At 48.6% G+C, this 16,392-nt stretch overlaps 1 protein-coding gene across 3 annotated transcripts in view; it reads right to left on the reverse strand.

The window, feature by feature from the left end:
• The window catches only part of LOC139172821 (protein FAM169B-like), a 142,612-nt gene extending 126,630 nt beyond the window's left edge, over positions 1 to 15,982 (reverse strand). Inside the window, exon 1 of one of the 3 annotated variants that reach the window (XM_070762049.1) lies at positions 15,873 to 15,982. In XM_070762049.1, coding sequence (XP_070618150.1) covers positions 15,873 to 15,915 — 43 coding nt within the window. In that variant the 5' untranslated portion in view covers positions 15,916 to 15,982. The remainder of the gene's footprint in view (positions 1 to 15,872) is intronic. The other 2 variants (XM_070762051.1, XM_070762050.1) reach the window with 2 other exon arrangements.
• Between the last annotated feature and the right edge of the window lie 410 nt (positions 15,983 to 16,392).

The following is a 16,392-nucleotide window of genomic DNA, read 5'->3' on the forward strand; positions in this document are numbered from 1 at the left end:
AATAAATACTTAAGGGGCTGCCACAGAGAGGAGGGGGTGTTGGGCTGATTTCCAAAGCACCCGAAGGCCAGACGAGGTACAATGGGTAGAAGCTGAACAAGGAGAGATTGGAACCTGGAAATAAGGAGGAATTTCCTGACGGTGAGAGCAATCAACCAGTGGAACAGTTTGCTGTGGAGGTTGTGAGATTTTTTTTATTATTTTATTTTATTTTATTTTCTGCCCACTCCCAGAGGACTCTAGGTGGCTTAAAGCAAAAATCAACAAAAAAGACCATTTAAAACCCATTAATAAAATCATACATATCTTTTGTGACCGGATCTAAAAGATAAATCATTGGATCTACATCCCCCATTGGTCGCAGATTGGGCAGCCATTTATGTGAAATGGTATAGGGATTCTGTTGGGACCATATGACCTATAACAGTGATGGCGAACCTTTTTTCCCTTGGGTGCCGAAAGCACATGCACACACAATAACTCCTGTGAGAGTGCCCACACTCATAGTTCAATGCCTGTGGAGGGTGAAAATTGCCTCCCCTGCCTCTCTGGAGGCCTTCTGGACGCCAGAAACAGACATTCCCCAACTTTTGGTGGGCCTGGTAGGCCTGTTTTTCACTCTCCCCAGACTGGCTTCCCTGGAGCCTGGGGAGGGCAAAAACACTCTCCACCGTCTCCCCAAGGCCCTCTGGAAGCTGAAGATGCCCTCCCAGAGCCTTCACACTAGCCAAAAATCAGCTGGCCGGTGCGTACATGTGTGCAGGACCTGAGCTAGGGCAATGGCTGGCGTGCCGGTAGATATGGCTCTGTGTACCACCTGTGCCACCCGCGCCATAGGTTTGCCATCACTGACCTATAAGGTCCCTTTAGCAGTAATCCAATCCAGTCCCATTTTGCAGATCAATGTTTTTCTTCAGCATGCTGACTGGGGAATTCTGGGAGTTGAAGTCCATACCTCTTAAAGTTGCCAAGGTCAAAAAAACCCATTGTTGTAGACAGAATTAGAATTTAAAAGACAAGTTGTTCTTTACTTACAACTGTTCATTTAGTGATCGTTTGAAGTTACAAGGGCACTGAAGGAAGTTTCTCACACTTACGACCGTTGTAGTCACAGGTCAAAATTCACAATGCTTGGTAACTGACTCATATTCATGACAGTTGCAGAGTCCCAAGCTCATGGGATCACCTTTTTCAACTTTCTGACAAGCAGAGTCAACGTGGAAGCCAGATTTGCTTTACAATGTTGTTACTAACAACCATTACGACTCACTTAACAATTGTGGCAATTGTCATAAAATGGGGGCAGAAGTGCCTTCCAACAAATGTCTTGTTTAGCAGCTGAAATGTTGAGCTCAATTTTAGTCATAAGTCAAGGATCAGCAGTATGTAACTTCTATGCCTCTCAGTTAATTATAAGATTGCTTTAATACCGTTTTTGTAAGAAGAATAAATAAATTAGGCGTTGATTGCTTACCTGAACGCTTCTTCTCGTACGCTGAGCGGGTACAGCAGTCACTTGGGTTGCTCGCTGTCCAATCCGCATAGGACCGAGCCTCGTCTTTAAAAAGATTGCTGGATCCACCCTTTCCCCAGAATTCGCGAATCCATAGACTTAGGCTTGAAAAAAGTGGTGGCTCAAATGATGCTCTACTCTCTTATTAGAAAAAAACAGGTTAAAAGATATAACCATAGTTAGGGAGGGAAGTGACTGCCATACCTACTCAGCGTACGAGAAGAGGCGTTCAGGTAAGCAATCAACGCCTATTCTCCATACTGAAGGAGCGGGTCCAGCAGTCACGTGGGACATACCCAATAGATGAGTCCCTAGGGAGGGATTAGTTGGCTATCATGAGAAATAATGGATTGGAGGACTCTTCTGCCAAAGGCAGCATCTGCAGAAGCGTAAGAGTCAATTTTGTAGTGTCTTATGAATGAATTTGGAGAGGCCTAAGTGGTTGCTTTACAGACTTCTTCTAAGAGAGCTTGGGTTGCCCATGCGGCTGACGTGGCTGCACTTCTTGTGGAATGTGCCGTGATACCTCTTGGTACGCTGAGGGAAGTTGACTCGTATGCTTTTGAGATTGCCCCTCGAATCCAATGGCCTAATACAGTTGAGGATGCCTTGGATCAAAGGGATCTGGGGTGGTAGGCTACAAATAGGGCTTTGGACCTACGAAAAGGTCTAGTTCGTTGGATGTAAATCCGCAGAGCTCTGGTGAGATCTAGTGTGTGCCATCTGATAGAAAGGTGATGGTTTTGATTGGAGCAGAATGAAGGCAACACAATGTCCTGGAATCTGTGGAACATGGAACTCACCTTTGGGAGAAAGGTGGGATCCACACGGAGGACTACTTTGTCCGTATGAAACTGGCATAAGTCCTGCCAGATGGAAAGGGCTGCCAGTTCTGATATGCGTTGGGCAGACGTAATTGCCACAAGAAAGGCTACCTTGTAAGATAGGTACCTGAAGGATGATGACATTAAGGGTTTGTATGGCGCTTGAGTAAGGGAATTCAGAACCCGAGGTAAGTCCCAGGATGGATATCTATGGACCGTAGGAGGCCTGAGCTTTCAGATGCCTCTTAGTAATTCTTGTATTTCAGGAAAGGAACGAAGTGGTTGTCAGGACTGAAGATAAGGCTGCTAGATGGCACCGAATGGTGTTGGTTGAAAGGCCTTGATGAAAACCTTTCATGAGGAAGGATACAATTCTGTGAATGGGAATGCGCAGGGGTGAGAGACCTTCCTGCGTACACCACTGGTGAAATTTAGACCAGGTATGGTCGTAGATGCTCTTGGTAAAAAATCTTCTGGATTTGAGGATCACCTCTACGGCATCTGGGTCATAACCCCGAAGGTCTAGGTCACGCCGGATAACAGCCAAGCGGTGAGGTGGAACCACTTCGGGTCTGGATGGTGAGAGAACCCCTGCTGCAACATATCCTCTGAAACGAGGAGTCGCCAGGGGTCCTGGACGGACAGCCGCTGCAGGTCTGCGAACCAGGGCTGGCGAGGCCAGTGAGGGGCTATCACAATCACCTGAACCTCCTCAAGAATAATCTTGTGGATTACGTCTGGAAGAATTGGTATTGGGAGAAATGCGTAAAGCAGGCTCCGAGACCAAGGAATTCTGAATTCATTTGTTGCCTCCGCTCCTGGGGATGGGAACCTGGAATAGAACCGAGGGAGTTGAGCATTGGTCGTGGTCGCAAACAGGTCTAGCGATGGGTGACCGAATTTAAGACAGATCTGGTGGAACAGATCCGGATGGAAACTCCACTCTCCTGGGTCCAGAGTTGACTGGGAGAGCCAGTCTGCCTATACGTTGAGGACTCCTGAAATGTAGTTGGCCGATAAGGAATGTAGATGCTTCTCTGCACAGAGCCCCAGTTTCAGGGCTTCCTGCATCAGGGCCTTGGACCGGGTACCCCCTTGTCTGCAGATGTGGCTCTTTAAGGCCATATTGTCCGTTAGGACCAGTACAAGCTGATTGGTGATGTGTGGTTTGAACTGTTTGAGGGCTAATGACACTGCTCTCAATTCCAGCCAATTGATTGGCCTGGATAACTCCTCTGCTCACCACGTGCCTTGCGCTATCAGGCCCCGAGCATGAGCCCCCCAGCCCGCCAGACTGGAATCTGTGGTGATGGTAAACTGGTCTGGAATCCTGAAGGGAGATCCTTTGTCCAGGGCGGAGGAGGTCCACCAAGAGAGGGATCTCATAACAGTGGCAGGGATGGACATGAGATGTGCCGAGTTGCTGTTTCCCTATCTCTGGAACGGCAACAGAAGCCATTGGAGTTCCCTGGCATGGAGACAAGCTCATGGAATAATGCCAATGCAGGACACCAACTTTCCCAGTAGGGAAGACAGGGTAGTGATGGTGGTCCTTTTTTGTGATCTAACCTAAGAGATAAGCTCTTTGATGCTGATTTTCCTCTCAGTAGAAAGGAAGACCTGGGACAGGCCAGAATCTATGATTGCTCCTAGGTGTTGAATAGAAGTAGAAGGATAAAGCTGACTTTTTAAAAAAAATTTATTGAGAAACCATGATCCTGTAGGATAGACCTGGAGATCTGAACAAGTGCCCTCTTTGGAGGGACCATGAATTAATATGTCATCCAAATAACACAAAATATGAATGGGAGTGGCCCGAATATGGGCCGCCAGGGCGCCCAAGAGCTTAGTAAAGACTCGGGAAGCCGAGGACAGGCCAAAGGACATGGCTCTATATTGATAATGCTTGCCCTGGAAGGCAAAGCGGAGGAATTGTCTGTGGCCCTTCACAATAGGGATGTGGAGATAAGCCTCCGTAAGATCCAAGGAAGACATGGTCCCCAGGATGTATGGAAGCTAGGATGGATGACAAAGAATGCATCTTGAATTTTCCATATTTCCCATATTGGTTTAATCTTTTAAGATCCAAAATGGCCCTCCATCCTCCAGAGGTCTTACGGACCATGAAGAGGCCTAAGCCCCTTTGAGAGGAAGGTACTGGTTGGATAGCCCTAATAGACAAAAGATGTTGAATAGCTTCCTCCATTCTGAGACAAGAGGAGGGTGATCTAGGGGATGGGCAGGATATGAAGTGTTTAGGAAGCATGGAGATGAACTCCAACTGAAGCCCCCATTCCACTGTGGAGATAACCCAGGGGTTCTTACAGGAATGGCGCCAGCTGGAAGCAAACCAGACCAGGCGCCCCCCAATGGGAATAGGATGGAGGTTACCATCTGGATCTTTTAGAGGCTCTAGAGGAGGAGGAGCCCCTCTGAAAGCGAGATCCCCTGCCCCTGGGGTTCCTGTCTGGGAACAAAAACGGGAGTTATACTGACCTGAGTTCCTTTGGAACGCGAACCCTTGATCTTGTTGGCGATTGGGACACCGAAAGGGCTGCTGTGTTTTGATGGCCTTGGTAGTGGGCCCCAGGACTTTCTTTTTGTCAGCGGTCTCTGTAAGTAGGGGGTCCAAGAGGTCGCCAAATAGAAGATTGTGCTTCAAAGGCCCCATGGAAAGCTGCCACTTCTGCCTCATACCCGCCTGCCAGGGGCGAAGCCATAAGTCTTCTGGCGATTGTAGAGGCAGCAACCGATTTTGCTGCAAATCTTAATGATTGCAAGGTGGCATCCGCTACATATTGGGCCGCTGCAAATACAGTGGTACCCCAAGATATGAACCCCTTGTCTTACGAACAACCCGAGATACAAACCCGGGGTTCAGAAAATTTTTGCCTCTTCTTACGAACTTTTTTCGCCTTACGAACCCGCCGCCGCCGATCGTTTTTTGTGATCTGCGGCTCTGTCGGCAGGTCGGGAGGCTCCAACTGAGGTGGGGAATCCCAATAGGGAATTCCAGGGGCGGAGCTCTGACATCACGGAGACATCCTTCCTGGCCAGCCAAAACATGGACTCCAGGAAGGAGGTCTCCGTGATGTCAAAGGTGTGGGAGGGGAGAGAGAACCATGCGTCAGAGGAGCTCTCCGCAGCCGCCCCATCTGGCTGCCACTTTCCCCTCTTGCCCTTCACTTCCTCCGCTTGGAAGTGAGACGAGGAAGTATCGGGCCAGGGGATTTCCCCAATCTCGCTGTCAAAATGTGTCCGTGGGAGACCCATCCATCCATCGCCCACTGCCCCCTCCTGCCAGAAGCCCGCAAAGAGCCAAAGCTGGGTGTGGAGAAAGGCGAAAATTTCAGCTCCTGGATGGACCAGAGAGCCTGGACACGCCACCTTCCCGCCCGCCCGCCCTGCCGATCGCCCTCCCACCCTCCGTCAACAGTGTCTGTCCCACCATCTCCAAGAGCTGCACCGAGGCCGCCTGGGAGCCACTGCTTCCAGGAGGGTTCCCCTCGCTAGCCTCCTCTAGATCTGCTGTTCAAGGCTTTGGTAACTTTGGAGGATCCCTGCCCAGCACACGCGCACTCTCCCGGCACAACTTGCCCAGAGGATTTTTTTTCCACCTCTCACGATCCCTCCAATGCCCCAACCTGCGGGAGGAGGGGGTTGGTTCCCCACACGGGAGCCACCCAAAGGCGAAATATGATTTGAAAAGCTCTGGTGCGCAAAAAGCTTGGGGAGAGTGTGACTTGGTAACGTGGGGAGGAGGAGGAAGAGCCGGGCCGGGAGGACGAAGAGTGGGAGGAAGGCAAGATCTGCTCCCAACACCCGTTGGGAACGAGCAAACCAAGAGTTCTCAGCCAAGTCTTCTGAAAGAGACCGAGCTTTATGCAATCTCTCTTGGAATTAAAGGAGCGGGCGCCCGAACACAAAAAGAGGCGCTAGAAACACACGCTCAGTATCGGAGCTTTTATAAAAGAATCTCAAGGGGGGGGGAGGCTGGCAATGAAAAGAATCCAGAGCCCTGAAATAAAAGTCAATCCGGGCTGTTCAGAGGCACAAAAACTCAATCCCTTTGCTGGAAACACACGCTCAGTATCGGAGCTTCTTTTCCTGAGCCCGAGATATCAAGGAAGAGATTTGGAGGTGGGGGTGGAGGTGCGTGTGTGAAAGAGAGAGAAAGGAGAAGGATCCTTTCTCAGAGTCCACAGAGATCTATAGGCTGATGCTTCTTTTATAAAAGAATCTGGGGGCGGGGGGCTGGCAATGAAAAGAATCCAGAGTCCTGGAATAAAAGTCAAACCGGGCTGTTCAGAGGAACAGAAACCCAATCCCTTCGCTAGAAACACACGCTGAGAGTTTTGGTAGGGGCAAATTGTTTATTCGGAAAGGGACTGGTTTCCTCAGGGCTTTGAAAAAGTTACGATCTGAAGTTGATTGTCCCAAAATGCTTGGATTGGTAAATCGCCTTCCCTGGTTCCTTTTAAGTCCTTTGTTGCTTGAGAGAGAGAGAGAGAGAGAGAGAGAGAGAGAGAGAAAGAAAGAAAGAAGGAAGGAAGGAAAGAAAGAAAGAAAAAAGAAAGAAAGAAAGAAAGAAAGAAAGAAAGAAAGAAAGAAAGAAAGAAAGAAAGAAAGTAAGTAAGTAAGTTATGAAAACTCCTGGGAGGGGGCTGGAGAGAAACACTCCCCACAAAACTTCCTCCCCTCCTTCTTTTTTATAGTGAAACCGGAGTGAGGGAATATTATTGGATCGAACAGAAAAGTGGGGAAAAGAGGGTCATGAAGGGAGAACTTTCGTCAGCTTGCCAAACATTCCCCTGGTGCCTGTGTGTGTGTGAGAGAGAGAGAGAAAGAAGGGTCCTTTCTCAGAGTCCACAGAGATCTATAGGCTGATGCTTCTTTTATAAAAGAATCTCAGGGGGAGAGCCCTGGAATAAAAGTCAAACCGGGCTGTTTAGAGGCACAAAAGCACAATCTCTTCGCTAGAAACAGGATTGGGGAAACCCGATGAGGAAATTGAGCGGAGTTTTCAAAGGGGGGTTACAGCACTTAAAGAAGCTTTGCAGAGCCCAATGTGCGGAGGGGGGGAGGACACTTCAGCTGGGAAGTCTTTTTTTAAACCTGATTGGGGGGGAGAGCTCAACAGCACAGCCACATCGTTACTGCACGACTGGTTTCATGGACAATGTAGTTCCCACCGAAGGGATCACGCCGCCCTCTGCCAGGTGATGGAGTCTGAGGACTACTGTTCCCAGCATGCTCCTGGCTGGAAGGACGAGGCAGCTCAAGAAGGCTCGCCAAAACACAGCAATGTTTCTCCGTTACATCAAAAGGGGAATGTTTGGCAAGCTGACGGTGGAACAAGCGAAAGTTCTCCCTTCATGACCCTCTTTTCCCCACTTTTCTGTTCGATCCAATATTCTCTCACTCCGGTTTCACTATAAAAAAGAAGGAGGGGAGGAAGTTTTGTGGGGAGTGTTTCTCTCCAGCCCCCTCCCCTGAGTTTTTGTAACTTTCTTTCTTTCTCTTTCTTTTTCTTTCTTTCTCTCTCTCTCTCTCTCTATCTCTCTCTCTCTCTCTCTCAAGCAACAAAGGACTTAAAAGGAACCAGGGAAGGCGATTTACCAATCCAAGCATTTTGGGACAATCAACTTCAGATCGTAACTTTTTCAAAGCCCTGAGGAAACCAGTCCCTTTCCGAATAAACAATTTGCCCCTACCAAAACTCTCAGCGTGTGTTTCTAGCGAAGGGATTGGGTTTCTGTTCCTCTGAACAGCCCGGTTTGACTTTTATTCCAGGACTCTGGATTCTTTTCATTGCCAGCACCCCCGTCCCCTGTCCCCAGATTCTTTTATAAAAGAAGCATCAGCCTATAGATCTCTGTGGACTCTGAGAAAGGATCCTTCTCCTTTCTCTCTCTTTCACACATGCACCTCCACCCCCACCTCCAAATCTCTTCCTTGATATCTCGGGCTCAGGAAAAGAAGCTCCGATACTGAGCGTGTGTTTCTAGCGCCTTTTTTTGTGTACGGGCGCCCGCTCCTTTAATTCCAAGAGAGATTACATAAAGCTCGGTCTCTTTCAAAAGACTTGGCTGAGAACCCTTGGTTTGCTCGTTCCCAACGGGTGTTGGGAGCAGATCTTGCCTTTCTCCCACTCCTCCTCCTCCGGTCCCAGCTCTTCCTCCTCCTCCCCACGTTACCAAGTCACACTCTCCCCAAGCTTTTTGCGCACCAGAGCTTTTCAAATCATATTTCGCCTTTGGGTGGCTCCCGTGTGGGGAACCAACCCCCTCCTCCCGCAGGTTGGGGCATTGGAGGGATCGTGAGAGGTGGAAAAAAATCCTCTGGGCAAGTTGTGCCGGGAGAGCGCGCGTGTGCTGGGCAGGGATCCTCCAAAGTTACGAAAGCCTTGAACGGCAGATCTAGAGGAGGCTAGCGAGGGGAACCCTCCTGGAAGCAGTGGCTCCCGGGCGGTCTCGGTGCAGCTCTTGGAGAGGGTGGGACAGGCGCTGTTGACGGAGGGTGGGAGGGCGATCAGTAGGGTGGGTGGGCGGGAAGGTGGCATGTCCAGGCTCTCCGGTCCATCCAGGAGCTGAAAGTTTCACCTTTCTCCACACCCAGCTTTGGCTCTTTGCGGGCCTCTGGTAGGAGGGGGCAGTGGGCGATGGATGGATGGGTCTCCCACGGACACATTTTGACAGCGAGATTGGGGAAATCCCCTCTCCCGACGCTTCCTCGGCTCGCCTGTCCCCACTCTGTTCTCCTCCACTTCGTCCGCCCACCGCTTTTTAAAAAAACTTATAAAGTTTTGGATTTTCCTAATGGGCTTGCACGCATTATTCACTTTTCCATTGATTCCTATGGGAAACATTGTTTCATCTTACGAACCTTTCACCTCACGAACCTCATCCCAGAACCAATTACGTTCGTAAGACGGGGTATCACTGTACTTTATTGAAGTTCTGTTGGTCCTGTAGGTCGTCAACGAAAATGTGCTGTTGAAGCCACAAGAGAATGACTCTGGAGAAGAATGACACTGCTGCTGTGCTTTTAATAGTCCAGGTATCAGCGAAGAAACTCTTCTTGAGCATTTGCTCTAAGAGTTTATCTTCAGGCTTTAACACTTCTTCTGCTCCGCCAGGCATAGCAGCTGCAGAGTGTAGGATTTTCACTGGTTCATCTGCTCTGGGAAAAACAAAAAGATCTTCATAAGATGGAGAAACCTTATATAATTTCTTGTCTTTAGAAGTGAGGTTAGATCCCAAGGTTGGATGGTTCCACTGTTTAAGCAGAGCATCCTTGAACAGTTTAGGCATGGGAATGACCTCGGTATCCTCTTGCTCCTGCATGAAGAATGGAAGGTTCTCCTCTGGAGGCGCAATTGAGGAGTCAGCAGGTTTGTCCTGACCAGCAAGGCCTGTGGCTGTTCTTGCCTTGAATAGAAGGGACTTGAACAGTTGAAAGGGAAAAATAGTAGCAGGAGAGGGAATCTTGTTTTGGGATTCCTCATCCTCTGACAGGCCTTGGAAGGGGTCATCTCTGTCTTCTGCGTTTTCGTCTTCTTCATTCTCATCCTGGGAGGAATCAGAGTCTGGTTCTTGGAGGTTGAGAAGGAACTCACGGGCCTAGGGGCTCGTGAACGGGGACGAGGTTGAGACGGCGCATTGATAGCCGAGAGCTTGGCATCAATGGCTTGCGATAAAGCAGAATACATAGTTTGGAGCTCTGGAGGAAGGTTAGTAATAGAAGCAGGTAACGAGGGAGATACCCTGAAGGCCTGAGTTGGATTTGGCTGGGGGGGATCTTCCATCATAATATCTGGCTCCTCTGGACCTAAGCCCCATAGATTAGGTTGAAGTCTATTTAGGTTTGGCTCATCCAGAGAAAGCACAGGGACACCTGAGGGAGGCAATTTAGATGCCTCTGGTGGGTCAGAAGGGCTAATGTACACTTGGGCCTGAACTCTTAAATGTTTAGCCGACTTCTCATGAATTTTTTGAAGAACTTGGTCCCGTCTCTTCTCAGAGGCCTGGGGGATGGTATCAATTTCATCATCAGTAGGCCTGACTTCCATGGGCCTGCCTTCCATGGGACCCTTGTAAGAAGTGCCTCTCTTGGAAAACGAAGTCATGGCATGAACAAATTACAGGTACCAGATTTGAGCCAAAATGGTGTGAGAAGCTATGACTGGGCAGAATTCCCAAGAGAAAGGAGGCCCAGGCTCCTAGGCCCAGGAGCATCTGCAGCTCAAAGACAATCTGGACGAAACCAGAGTTTGTGCCAATGAGTACAGAAGGGTCAGGCCTCACTATTTACAATTAATAAAACAAGGCACGCTGGCTTTGAGGCCAGGGAGAAAGAGCCAGAGGATCTCACAGCCTACTCCAGGGCCACACGGTAGACTTAATGGTGTCAAGCGGCTCGTGCATGGGCGATCTGCAAGTGCTGGAATTACTGGGTGCTGAGGGCCTTCACACCAAAAGAAATGCTCCACCGAAATTACGAAAATGGAGGAGTAACTTAAGTCCAGGAGACAAACAAGAGAGCTTGTTTAAGTGTCCCACACCGCCAGAGGAAAAAAACCCTTTTTCTTTATTTAACTTGCCGGTAATAATCTCCTTACCGAGTAGATTTACTTAGAAATACAATCTGGCAGCAGCACAAGCAGGGCGATTGCAAAATTTGCAACTGTAGCTGCGCCACAGCTTCTCCCCTTGGCGCCGAGCCCAGTAGAGCTGGCGCAAAAAACCCGGCAAGCTTCTAAATAAAGACAATTGGAATATTTACTTATCTGCAAATGAAGAAGAACGAAGAGGGAAGGTGTTACTGAGAGGAGCTGAGCCACCACGTCCCGCCGGTAGCAGGACGAATTCTGGGGAAGGGGCGGATCCAGCAATCTTTTTAAAGACAAGGCTCGGTCCTATGCGGATTGGACAGCGAGTAACCCACGTGACTGCTGGACCCGCTCTTTCAGTAAGGAGAAAGGGCAATTGTAAATAATTACTTATCTGTTGTTTTGCAGAGAAAGACAGAAGAACGAAGAGGGAAGGTGTTATTGATAGGAGCTGAGCCACCACACGTCCTGCCGGTAGCAGGACCAAGCAAATTCTAAGGAAGGGGCAGACCCAGCAATCTTTTCAAAGACAAGGCTCGGTCCTATGCGGATTGGACAGCGAGCAACCCACGTGACTGCTCGACCCGCTCCTACAGTACGGAGAATCACAGTTATTGAAAAAAGAAAGTCTTTAATTTGCGCAAGACTGACAGACCTTCAAAATATGAGTAAGTACAAAATGACAAAGAGGGGAAAGGAATTATTACCAGCCTGTCTTAAGAAAATTTTAAAAAACCACATAAAAGTTTATTTCAGAGTAAAAGTTGTTTCAAGTTTGCATAAACAATGACTGCCTTCCTTCCTTCCTTCCTTCCTTCCCTCACCCCTTTCTTTCTTTCTTTCTTTCTTTCTTTCTGTATTACTTTCTTTCTTTCTTTCTTTCTTTCTTTCTCTCTCTCTTTCTCTCACTCTTTCTTTCTTGATAGATTGGATTTCTAGATTTCTTCTCCAGAGGACTCAGGGCAGCTTACAGCATTAAAAAAAAAAAATACAAATCGACAATATAAAATCCTACCCTAAAAACTACATTTGAAAATCTAAATAATTAAAACCTACTCTTAAAAACCCAAAACACTTAAAACCATTCATCTTATCAAAATTATAGTATTCGGCTGAAGCAAGGTATCAGTGCACAACGGCTGAGCTCAACAGCTGAATGGCTTTAGACTTCAGATAGACTGAAGGCAGGGAAAACAGCTCCTCAGAAAACTTTAAATTGCTAAACAACATCCGTTATAACATAATAAACTTTACTTAAAAAGGACACAAGCCTTTAATTGTTACCAAATGTGCATGTGTTCAGAAATGTGGCAACACCATCTCTACTAAAGAGCACCAGGATCCAAGGAATTCAACATTTTAAAAAATATTTTATTTCTACAACCTCCCTACCATCGTCATCACCAAACGAATATGAAGTTATTTTCAGAAAATTCTATGAAGATTCTTCATGGGGGTGAGGGGATGTCCTAGCTATTTGCCATCTGTTGCTAGCAATATTCTCTTGCTAAAATTGGCCCCTCAACTAGTTTCCTAAATTACAAAAGCAACATTTTCACAGGCAGATCAATAAACAGAGATTTGCAGCAATATTTGCTGAGTATGACAAAGACAATATTGGCATGTGTCCATAAACCAGTTTTTTTAAAAAGCTTTGCTGAATACGCCCTCATTGGTGGCCTTCACTAAGCCATCAATCCAAGATGGCAAACCACATTTGGCAGGCTTATCAATTAGGCTAGGATTTGATTTAGCTAATTTAAATGCAGCAACAACGGTGGCCTGGGTTCAAATCTGACCTGCTACCTTACAAATTAGAAAATCAGGAACTGGACTTACCAGGCAACCTATTATATCCTAACCAGGGATGGATTCTAACTACCTCGCTAACAGTTCCCTTCCTCTTGTGCTACATGGGCGTGCTTTGTGGGTGCGCGTGCTTCACATGCACAAACGTGCAGAGTGCTAAAAAATCCCTCAGAACTCCCCCTCCAAAAGAATCCAAAAGCAAAATGGCAAATGCATGCACAGTGCTGGAAACTCGGTTTCTGCACATGCTCAGAAGAAAAATAAAAAAAAGATGGCGTGCCCACGGACTGTCACCAACCAAACCAGGTCAGTGACATCATCATGACATCATCAGTGGGTCACTACAGTTCAGGCGAAAGGATCGGAACCAGGAGGAATCCCCCCCCTGATCTTAACCCTATCATACCCAAGTGCAGAGGTTAGTCCAAACTTGGCAACATTAAAAACTTGATAAAGTCAGCTGTGGAATTTTGGGAGTTGAAGCCCACAGGCCTTAATACTTGCCAAGGTTGCAGACCCCTAACTGGGTGTATAAACATTGCTTTTTATTGCCCATAAAAGTCTTTGTGTTTCCTTCCCCTCAAAGAAAGCCCAATAGCAACGCATAACAATATATTTATTTATTTATTTGACTTCTATGCCGCCCAATCCCGAAGGACTCCGGGCGGCTTACAACACTATATTTGAAGCCAGAAAGAGGGCGGTTCATGGACATCCCTCTAAGGCCAAACCAGGGACGGGCTGCTCCCTACAGTCCTAGTAGGAAATGCCAGGAAGCAGACACAGCTGCGCATCTCCAACACATGAATGCGCACCCGCCTGCAAGATTTGGCTCCTGCTCATGCGCAGCAACTAAAATCTCAAGTAAGGACGCTCAGGCGAGTGAGATTTCAGTGATTTTCTGCTTCTGCCCATGCACATGCGCAGAAAATCACTGAAGTCTCGCTCGCCTGAGTGTCCTCAGAGATTTTGCTTGCTGTGCATGGGCAGAAGCCAAATCTTGCAGGCGGACGCACATGATTTCCCTTTCTGTGCATGTGCCGAATCCCACTCCAGTCTCCGAGACCCCACCGGCAGCTCCAAAGAAGAGCAGCCCTTCCTTCTGTGACTTGATGTGAATGGCTTCTTTGTGCCTCATAATGCAACCTGGTTTCGGTGACTTTGATTTAACCGGGGGGTTTCCATCATGGCTAAGCAAAGCAAGGTGGGCAGAGTTTCAGAACCAAGTTCAAAATAACAGAATAATAGTTGGAAGGGGTCTTGAAGGTCTTCTAGTCCAACCCCCTGCTCAAGATGGAGACCCTCTAACAGTGATGGCAAACCTTTGGCACAGGTACTACAGGTGGCACGTGGAACCATATCTGCTGGCACGTGAGCTATTACCCTAGCTCAGCTCCAATGTCTCTGTGAGTGTGCTGGCCAGCTGATTTTCGCTTTGCCCGGAGGCTCTGGGAGAGCATTTTTGCCTTACGGAGAGTATACGGAGAGAGGGTGGAGGGCGTTTTTGCCCTCCCCAGGCTCCAGGGAAGTCTCTGGAGCCTGGAGATGGCAAAAATGGGCCTACCAGTCCCACCAGAAGTTGGGAAATGGGCTGTTGCAGGCCTCCAGAGAGCCTCAGGAGGGGACATTTTCCCCATCCCCAAGCATTGAATTACAGGTGTGGGCACTCGCGAATGCCCGATAGCATACACACACACTTTCGGCACCCGAGGAAAAAAAGGTTCGCCATCACTGCCCTATGACATTCCAGACAACAGCTGTCCAATCTCTTCTTAAAAGCCTCCAGTGATGAAGCAAGCTATACGACTGGTTCACTCTTAATTCCAGGTTGCCTCTCTCCTTGGTTGATTTCCAACCCATTGCTTCTTGTCTTGCTTTCTGGTGCTTTGGAGAATACAGACCCCCCTCATTTTTATTTATTTTATTTATTTGTTAATTAGATTTCTATGCTGCCCTTCTCAAGGCGACTCAGGGTGGCGTACAACATTAGTATAACAATATATAAGAAATCTAATATCCCTAAATTATGAAAATTTACTAAAAACATTTAAAAGACACCATGAACACCCACATACATTCATCCAATCCAATCCAATCATATCTCACATCAGCCGGAGACAGTCTCACCACTCACAGCCCCCATGTGTGCCAGCAAAGGTAGGTTTTTAAGGCTTTGCGAAAGACCAGGAGGGAGGGGGCAGTATGTATCTCCAGAGGGAGTTCATTCCAGAGGGCCGGGGCCACCACAGAGAAGGCTCTTCCCCTAGGCCCCGCCTGTCAATATTGTGTGGCCGACACGATCTGGAGAAGGCTGACTCTGTGGGACCTAACTGGCCGCTGGGATACATGAAGCAGAAGACAGTCCAGAAGACAATCTGGTCCTAAGCCATATAGGGCTTTATAGGTCACAACCACCACTTTGAATTGAGCCCGGAGACCAGTTGTGATAGTCCCTCAAATTTTGGAACACTACTATCATGTCACCCTTGGACATGCAACCATTCTTCATATGTTTTAGCACTCTTTCTAGAGTCTCAACATCTTTTTTTCTAATAATAAATAATATTATTTTTCTAATAATACCAAAAACTGCGTTTGAAGTGTGACCTTCCCCAGGCACGATAAAGCGCTACCGACACTTCCAGCTTTGCGCTCCAGAGCCGGCACTTCCCGCGCGCACAGGAGCCCCGCGATTCTCCCCAGCTTTCGACCCTTTCCTCCCGCAGGCGGAGTGGAGATTCCCGATTAACTACAGAGGTTCCCCTCCCCGGCAGGGCTGCAGAGCGACGGCGGCAGCGCCCCAACACTTCCCGCCGGCTCCAGGAGGGCGCGCGCGAGTTTTGCAGGGCGCAAAAGCGACGGCTCTTTTGCAGGGCTTCTTCTAACCCAGAGGTCTTCAAACTTGGGAACTTTAAGACCTGTGGATTTCAACTTCCAGAATTAGAAATCTGGGAGTTGAAGTCCACAGGTCTTAAAGTTCCCAAGTTTGGGGACCTCTGTAAAAAAATCTAACCCCTTCCCTGAACCCCGCAGGGATTGCGTTGCAGAAGGGACAGCTGCACTCTGCGCACGGCTAGAGGCCTCCTCTCGCCTTGCGCCCGCCCCGGGTCCTTACCGGCACCGCCTGTCACCGTGCGCGACCGAGAGGCCCCCGCCATCGGCCTGCCTGGCCCGTCTCCGTGCAACGGGGGAGGGGCTAAGCTTTCGTGCGGCCGCCCCGGGAAATGCCGGTGCGCCTAGGAGGGCCGGACAGCAGGCGGAGCCAATCGTCGTTTGCGCGCCGTCTTTGGCTGAGCTCCAGCGCTGGTGGACGCGGAAACGGAGAGCTGGATCCACTCGGTCCCGACTTGACACATTGCAGCCGGCTCAGCCCACTTGCTAAACTGTAAACCAGAGGTCTTCAAAATTAGCAACTTGAAGACTTGTGGACTTCAACTCCCAGAATTCTCCAGCCAGCTCCTGTCCGCAAGTTTCAAGTTGCCACGTTTGGGGACCCCTGCTGTAAACAATGGTTTGCAAACCGCAGTTTGCGGTTGGGTAACTTTTTAAACACCCTGTGCCTGGGCAGTCCTTTGTCTTGGGAACCGACGGGTGGCAAGTCAACCATGGCTGAATTCGCACGGGGCTCTCAGCCA

Source organism: Erythrolamprus reginae, chromosome 10, assembly GCF_031021105.1.
Source record: "Erythrolamprus reginae isolate rEryReg1 chromosome 10, rEryReg1.hap1, whole genome shotgun sequence".
Classification (NCBI taxonomy): domain Eukaryota; kingdom Metazoa; phylum Chordata; class Lepidosauria; order Squamata; family Dipsadidae; genus Erythrolamprus; species Erythrolamprus reginae.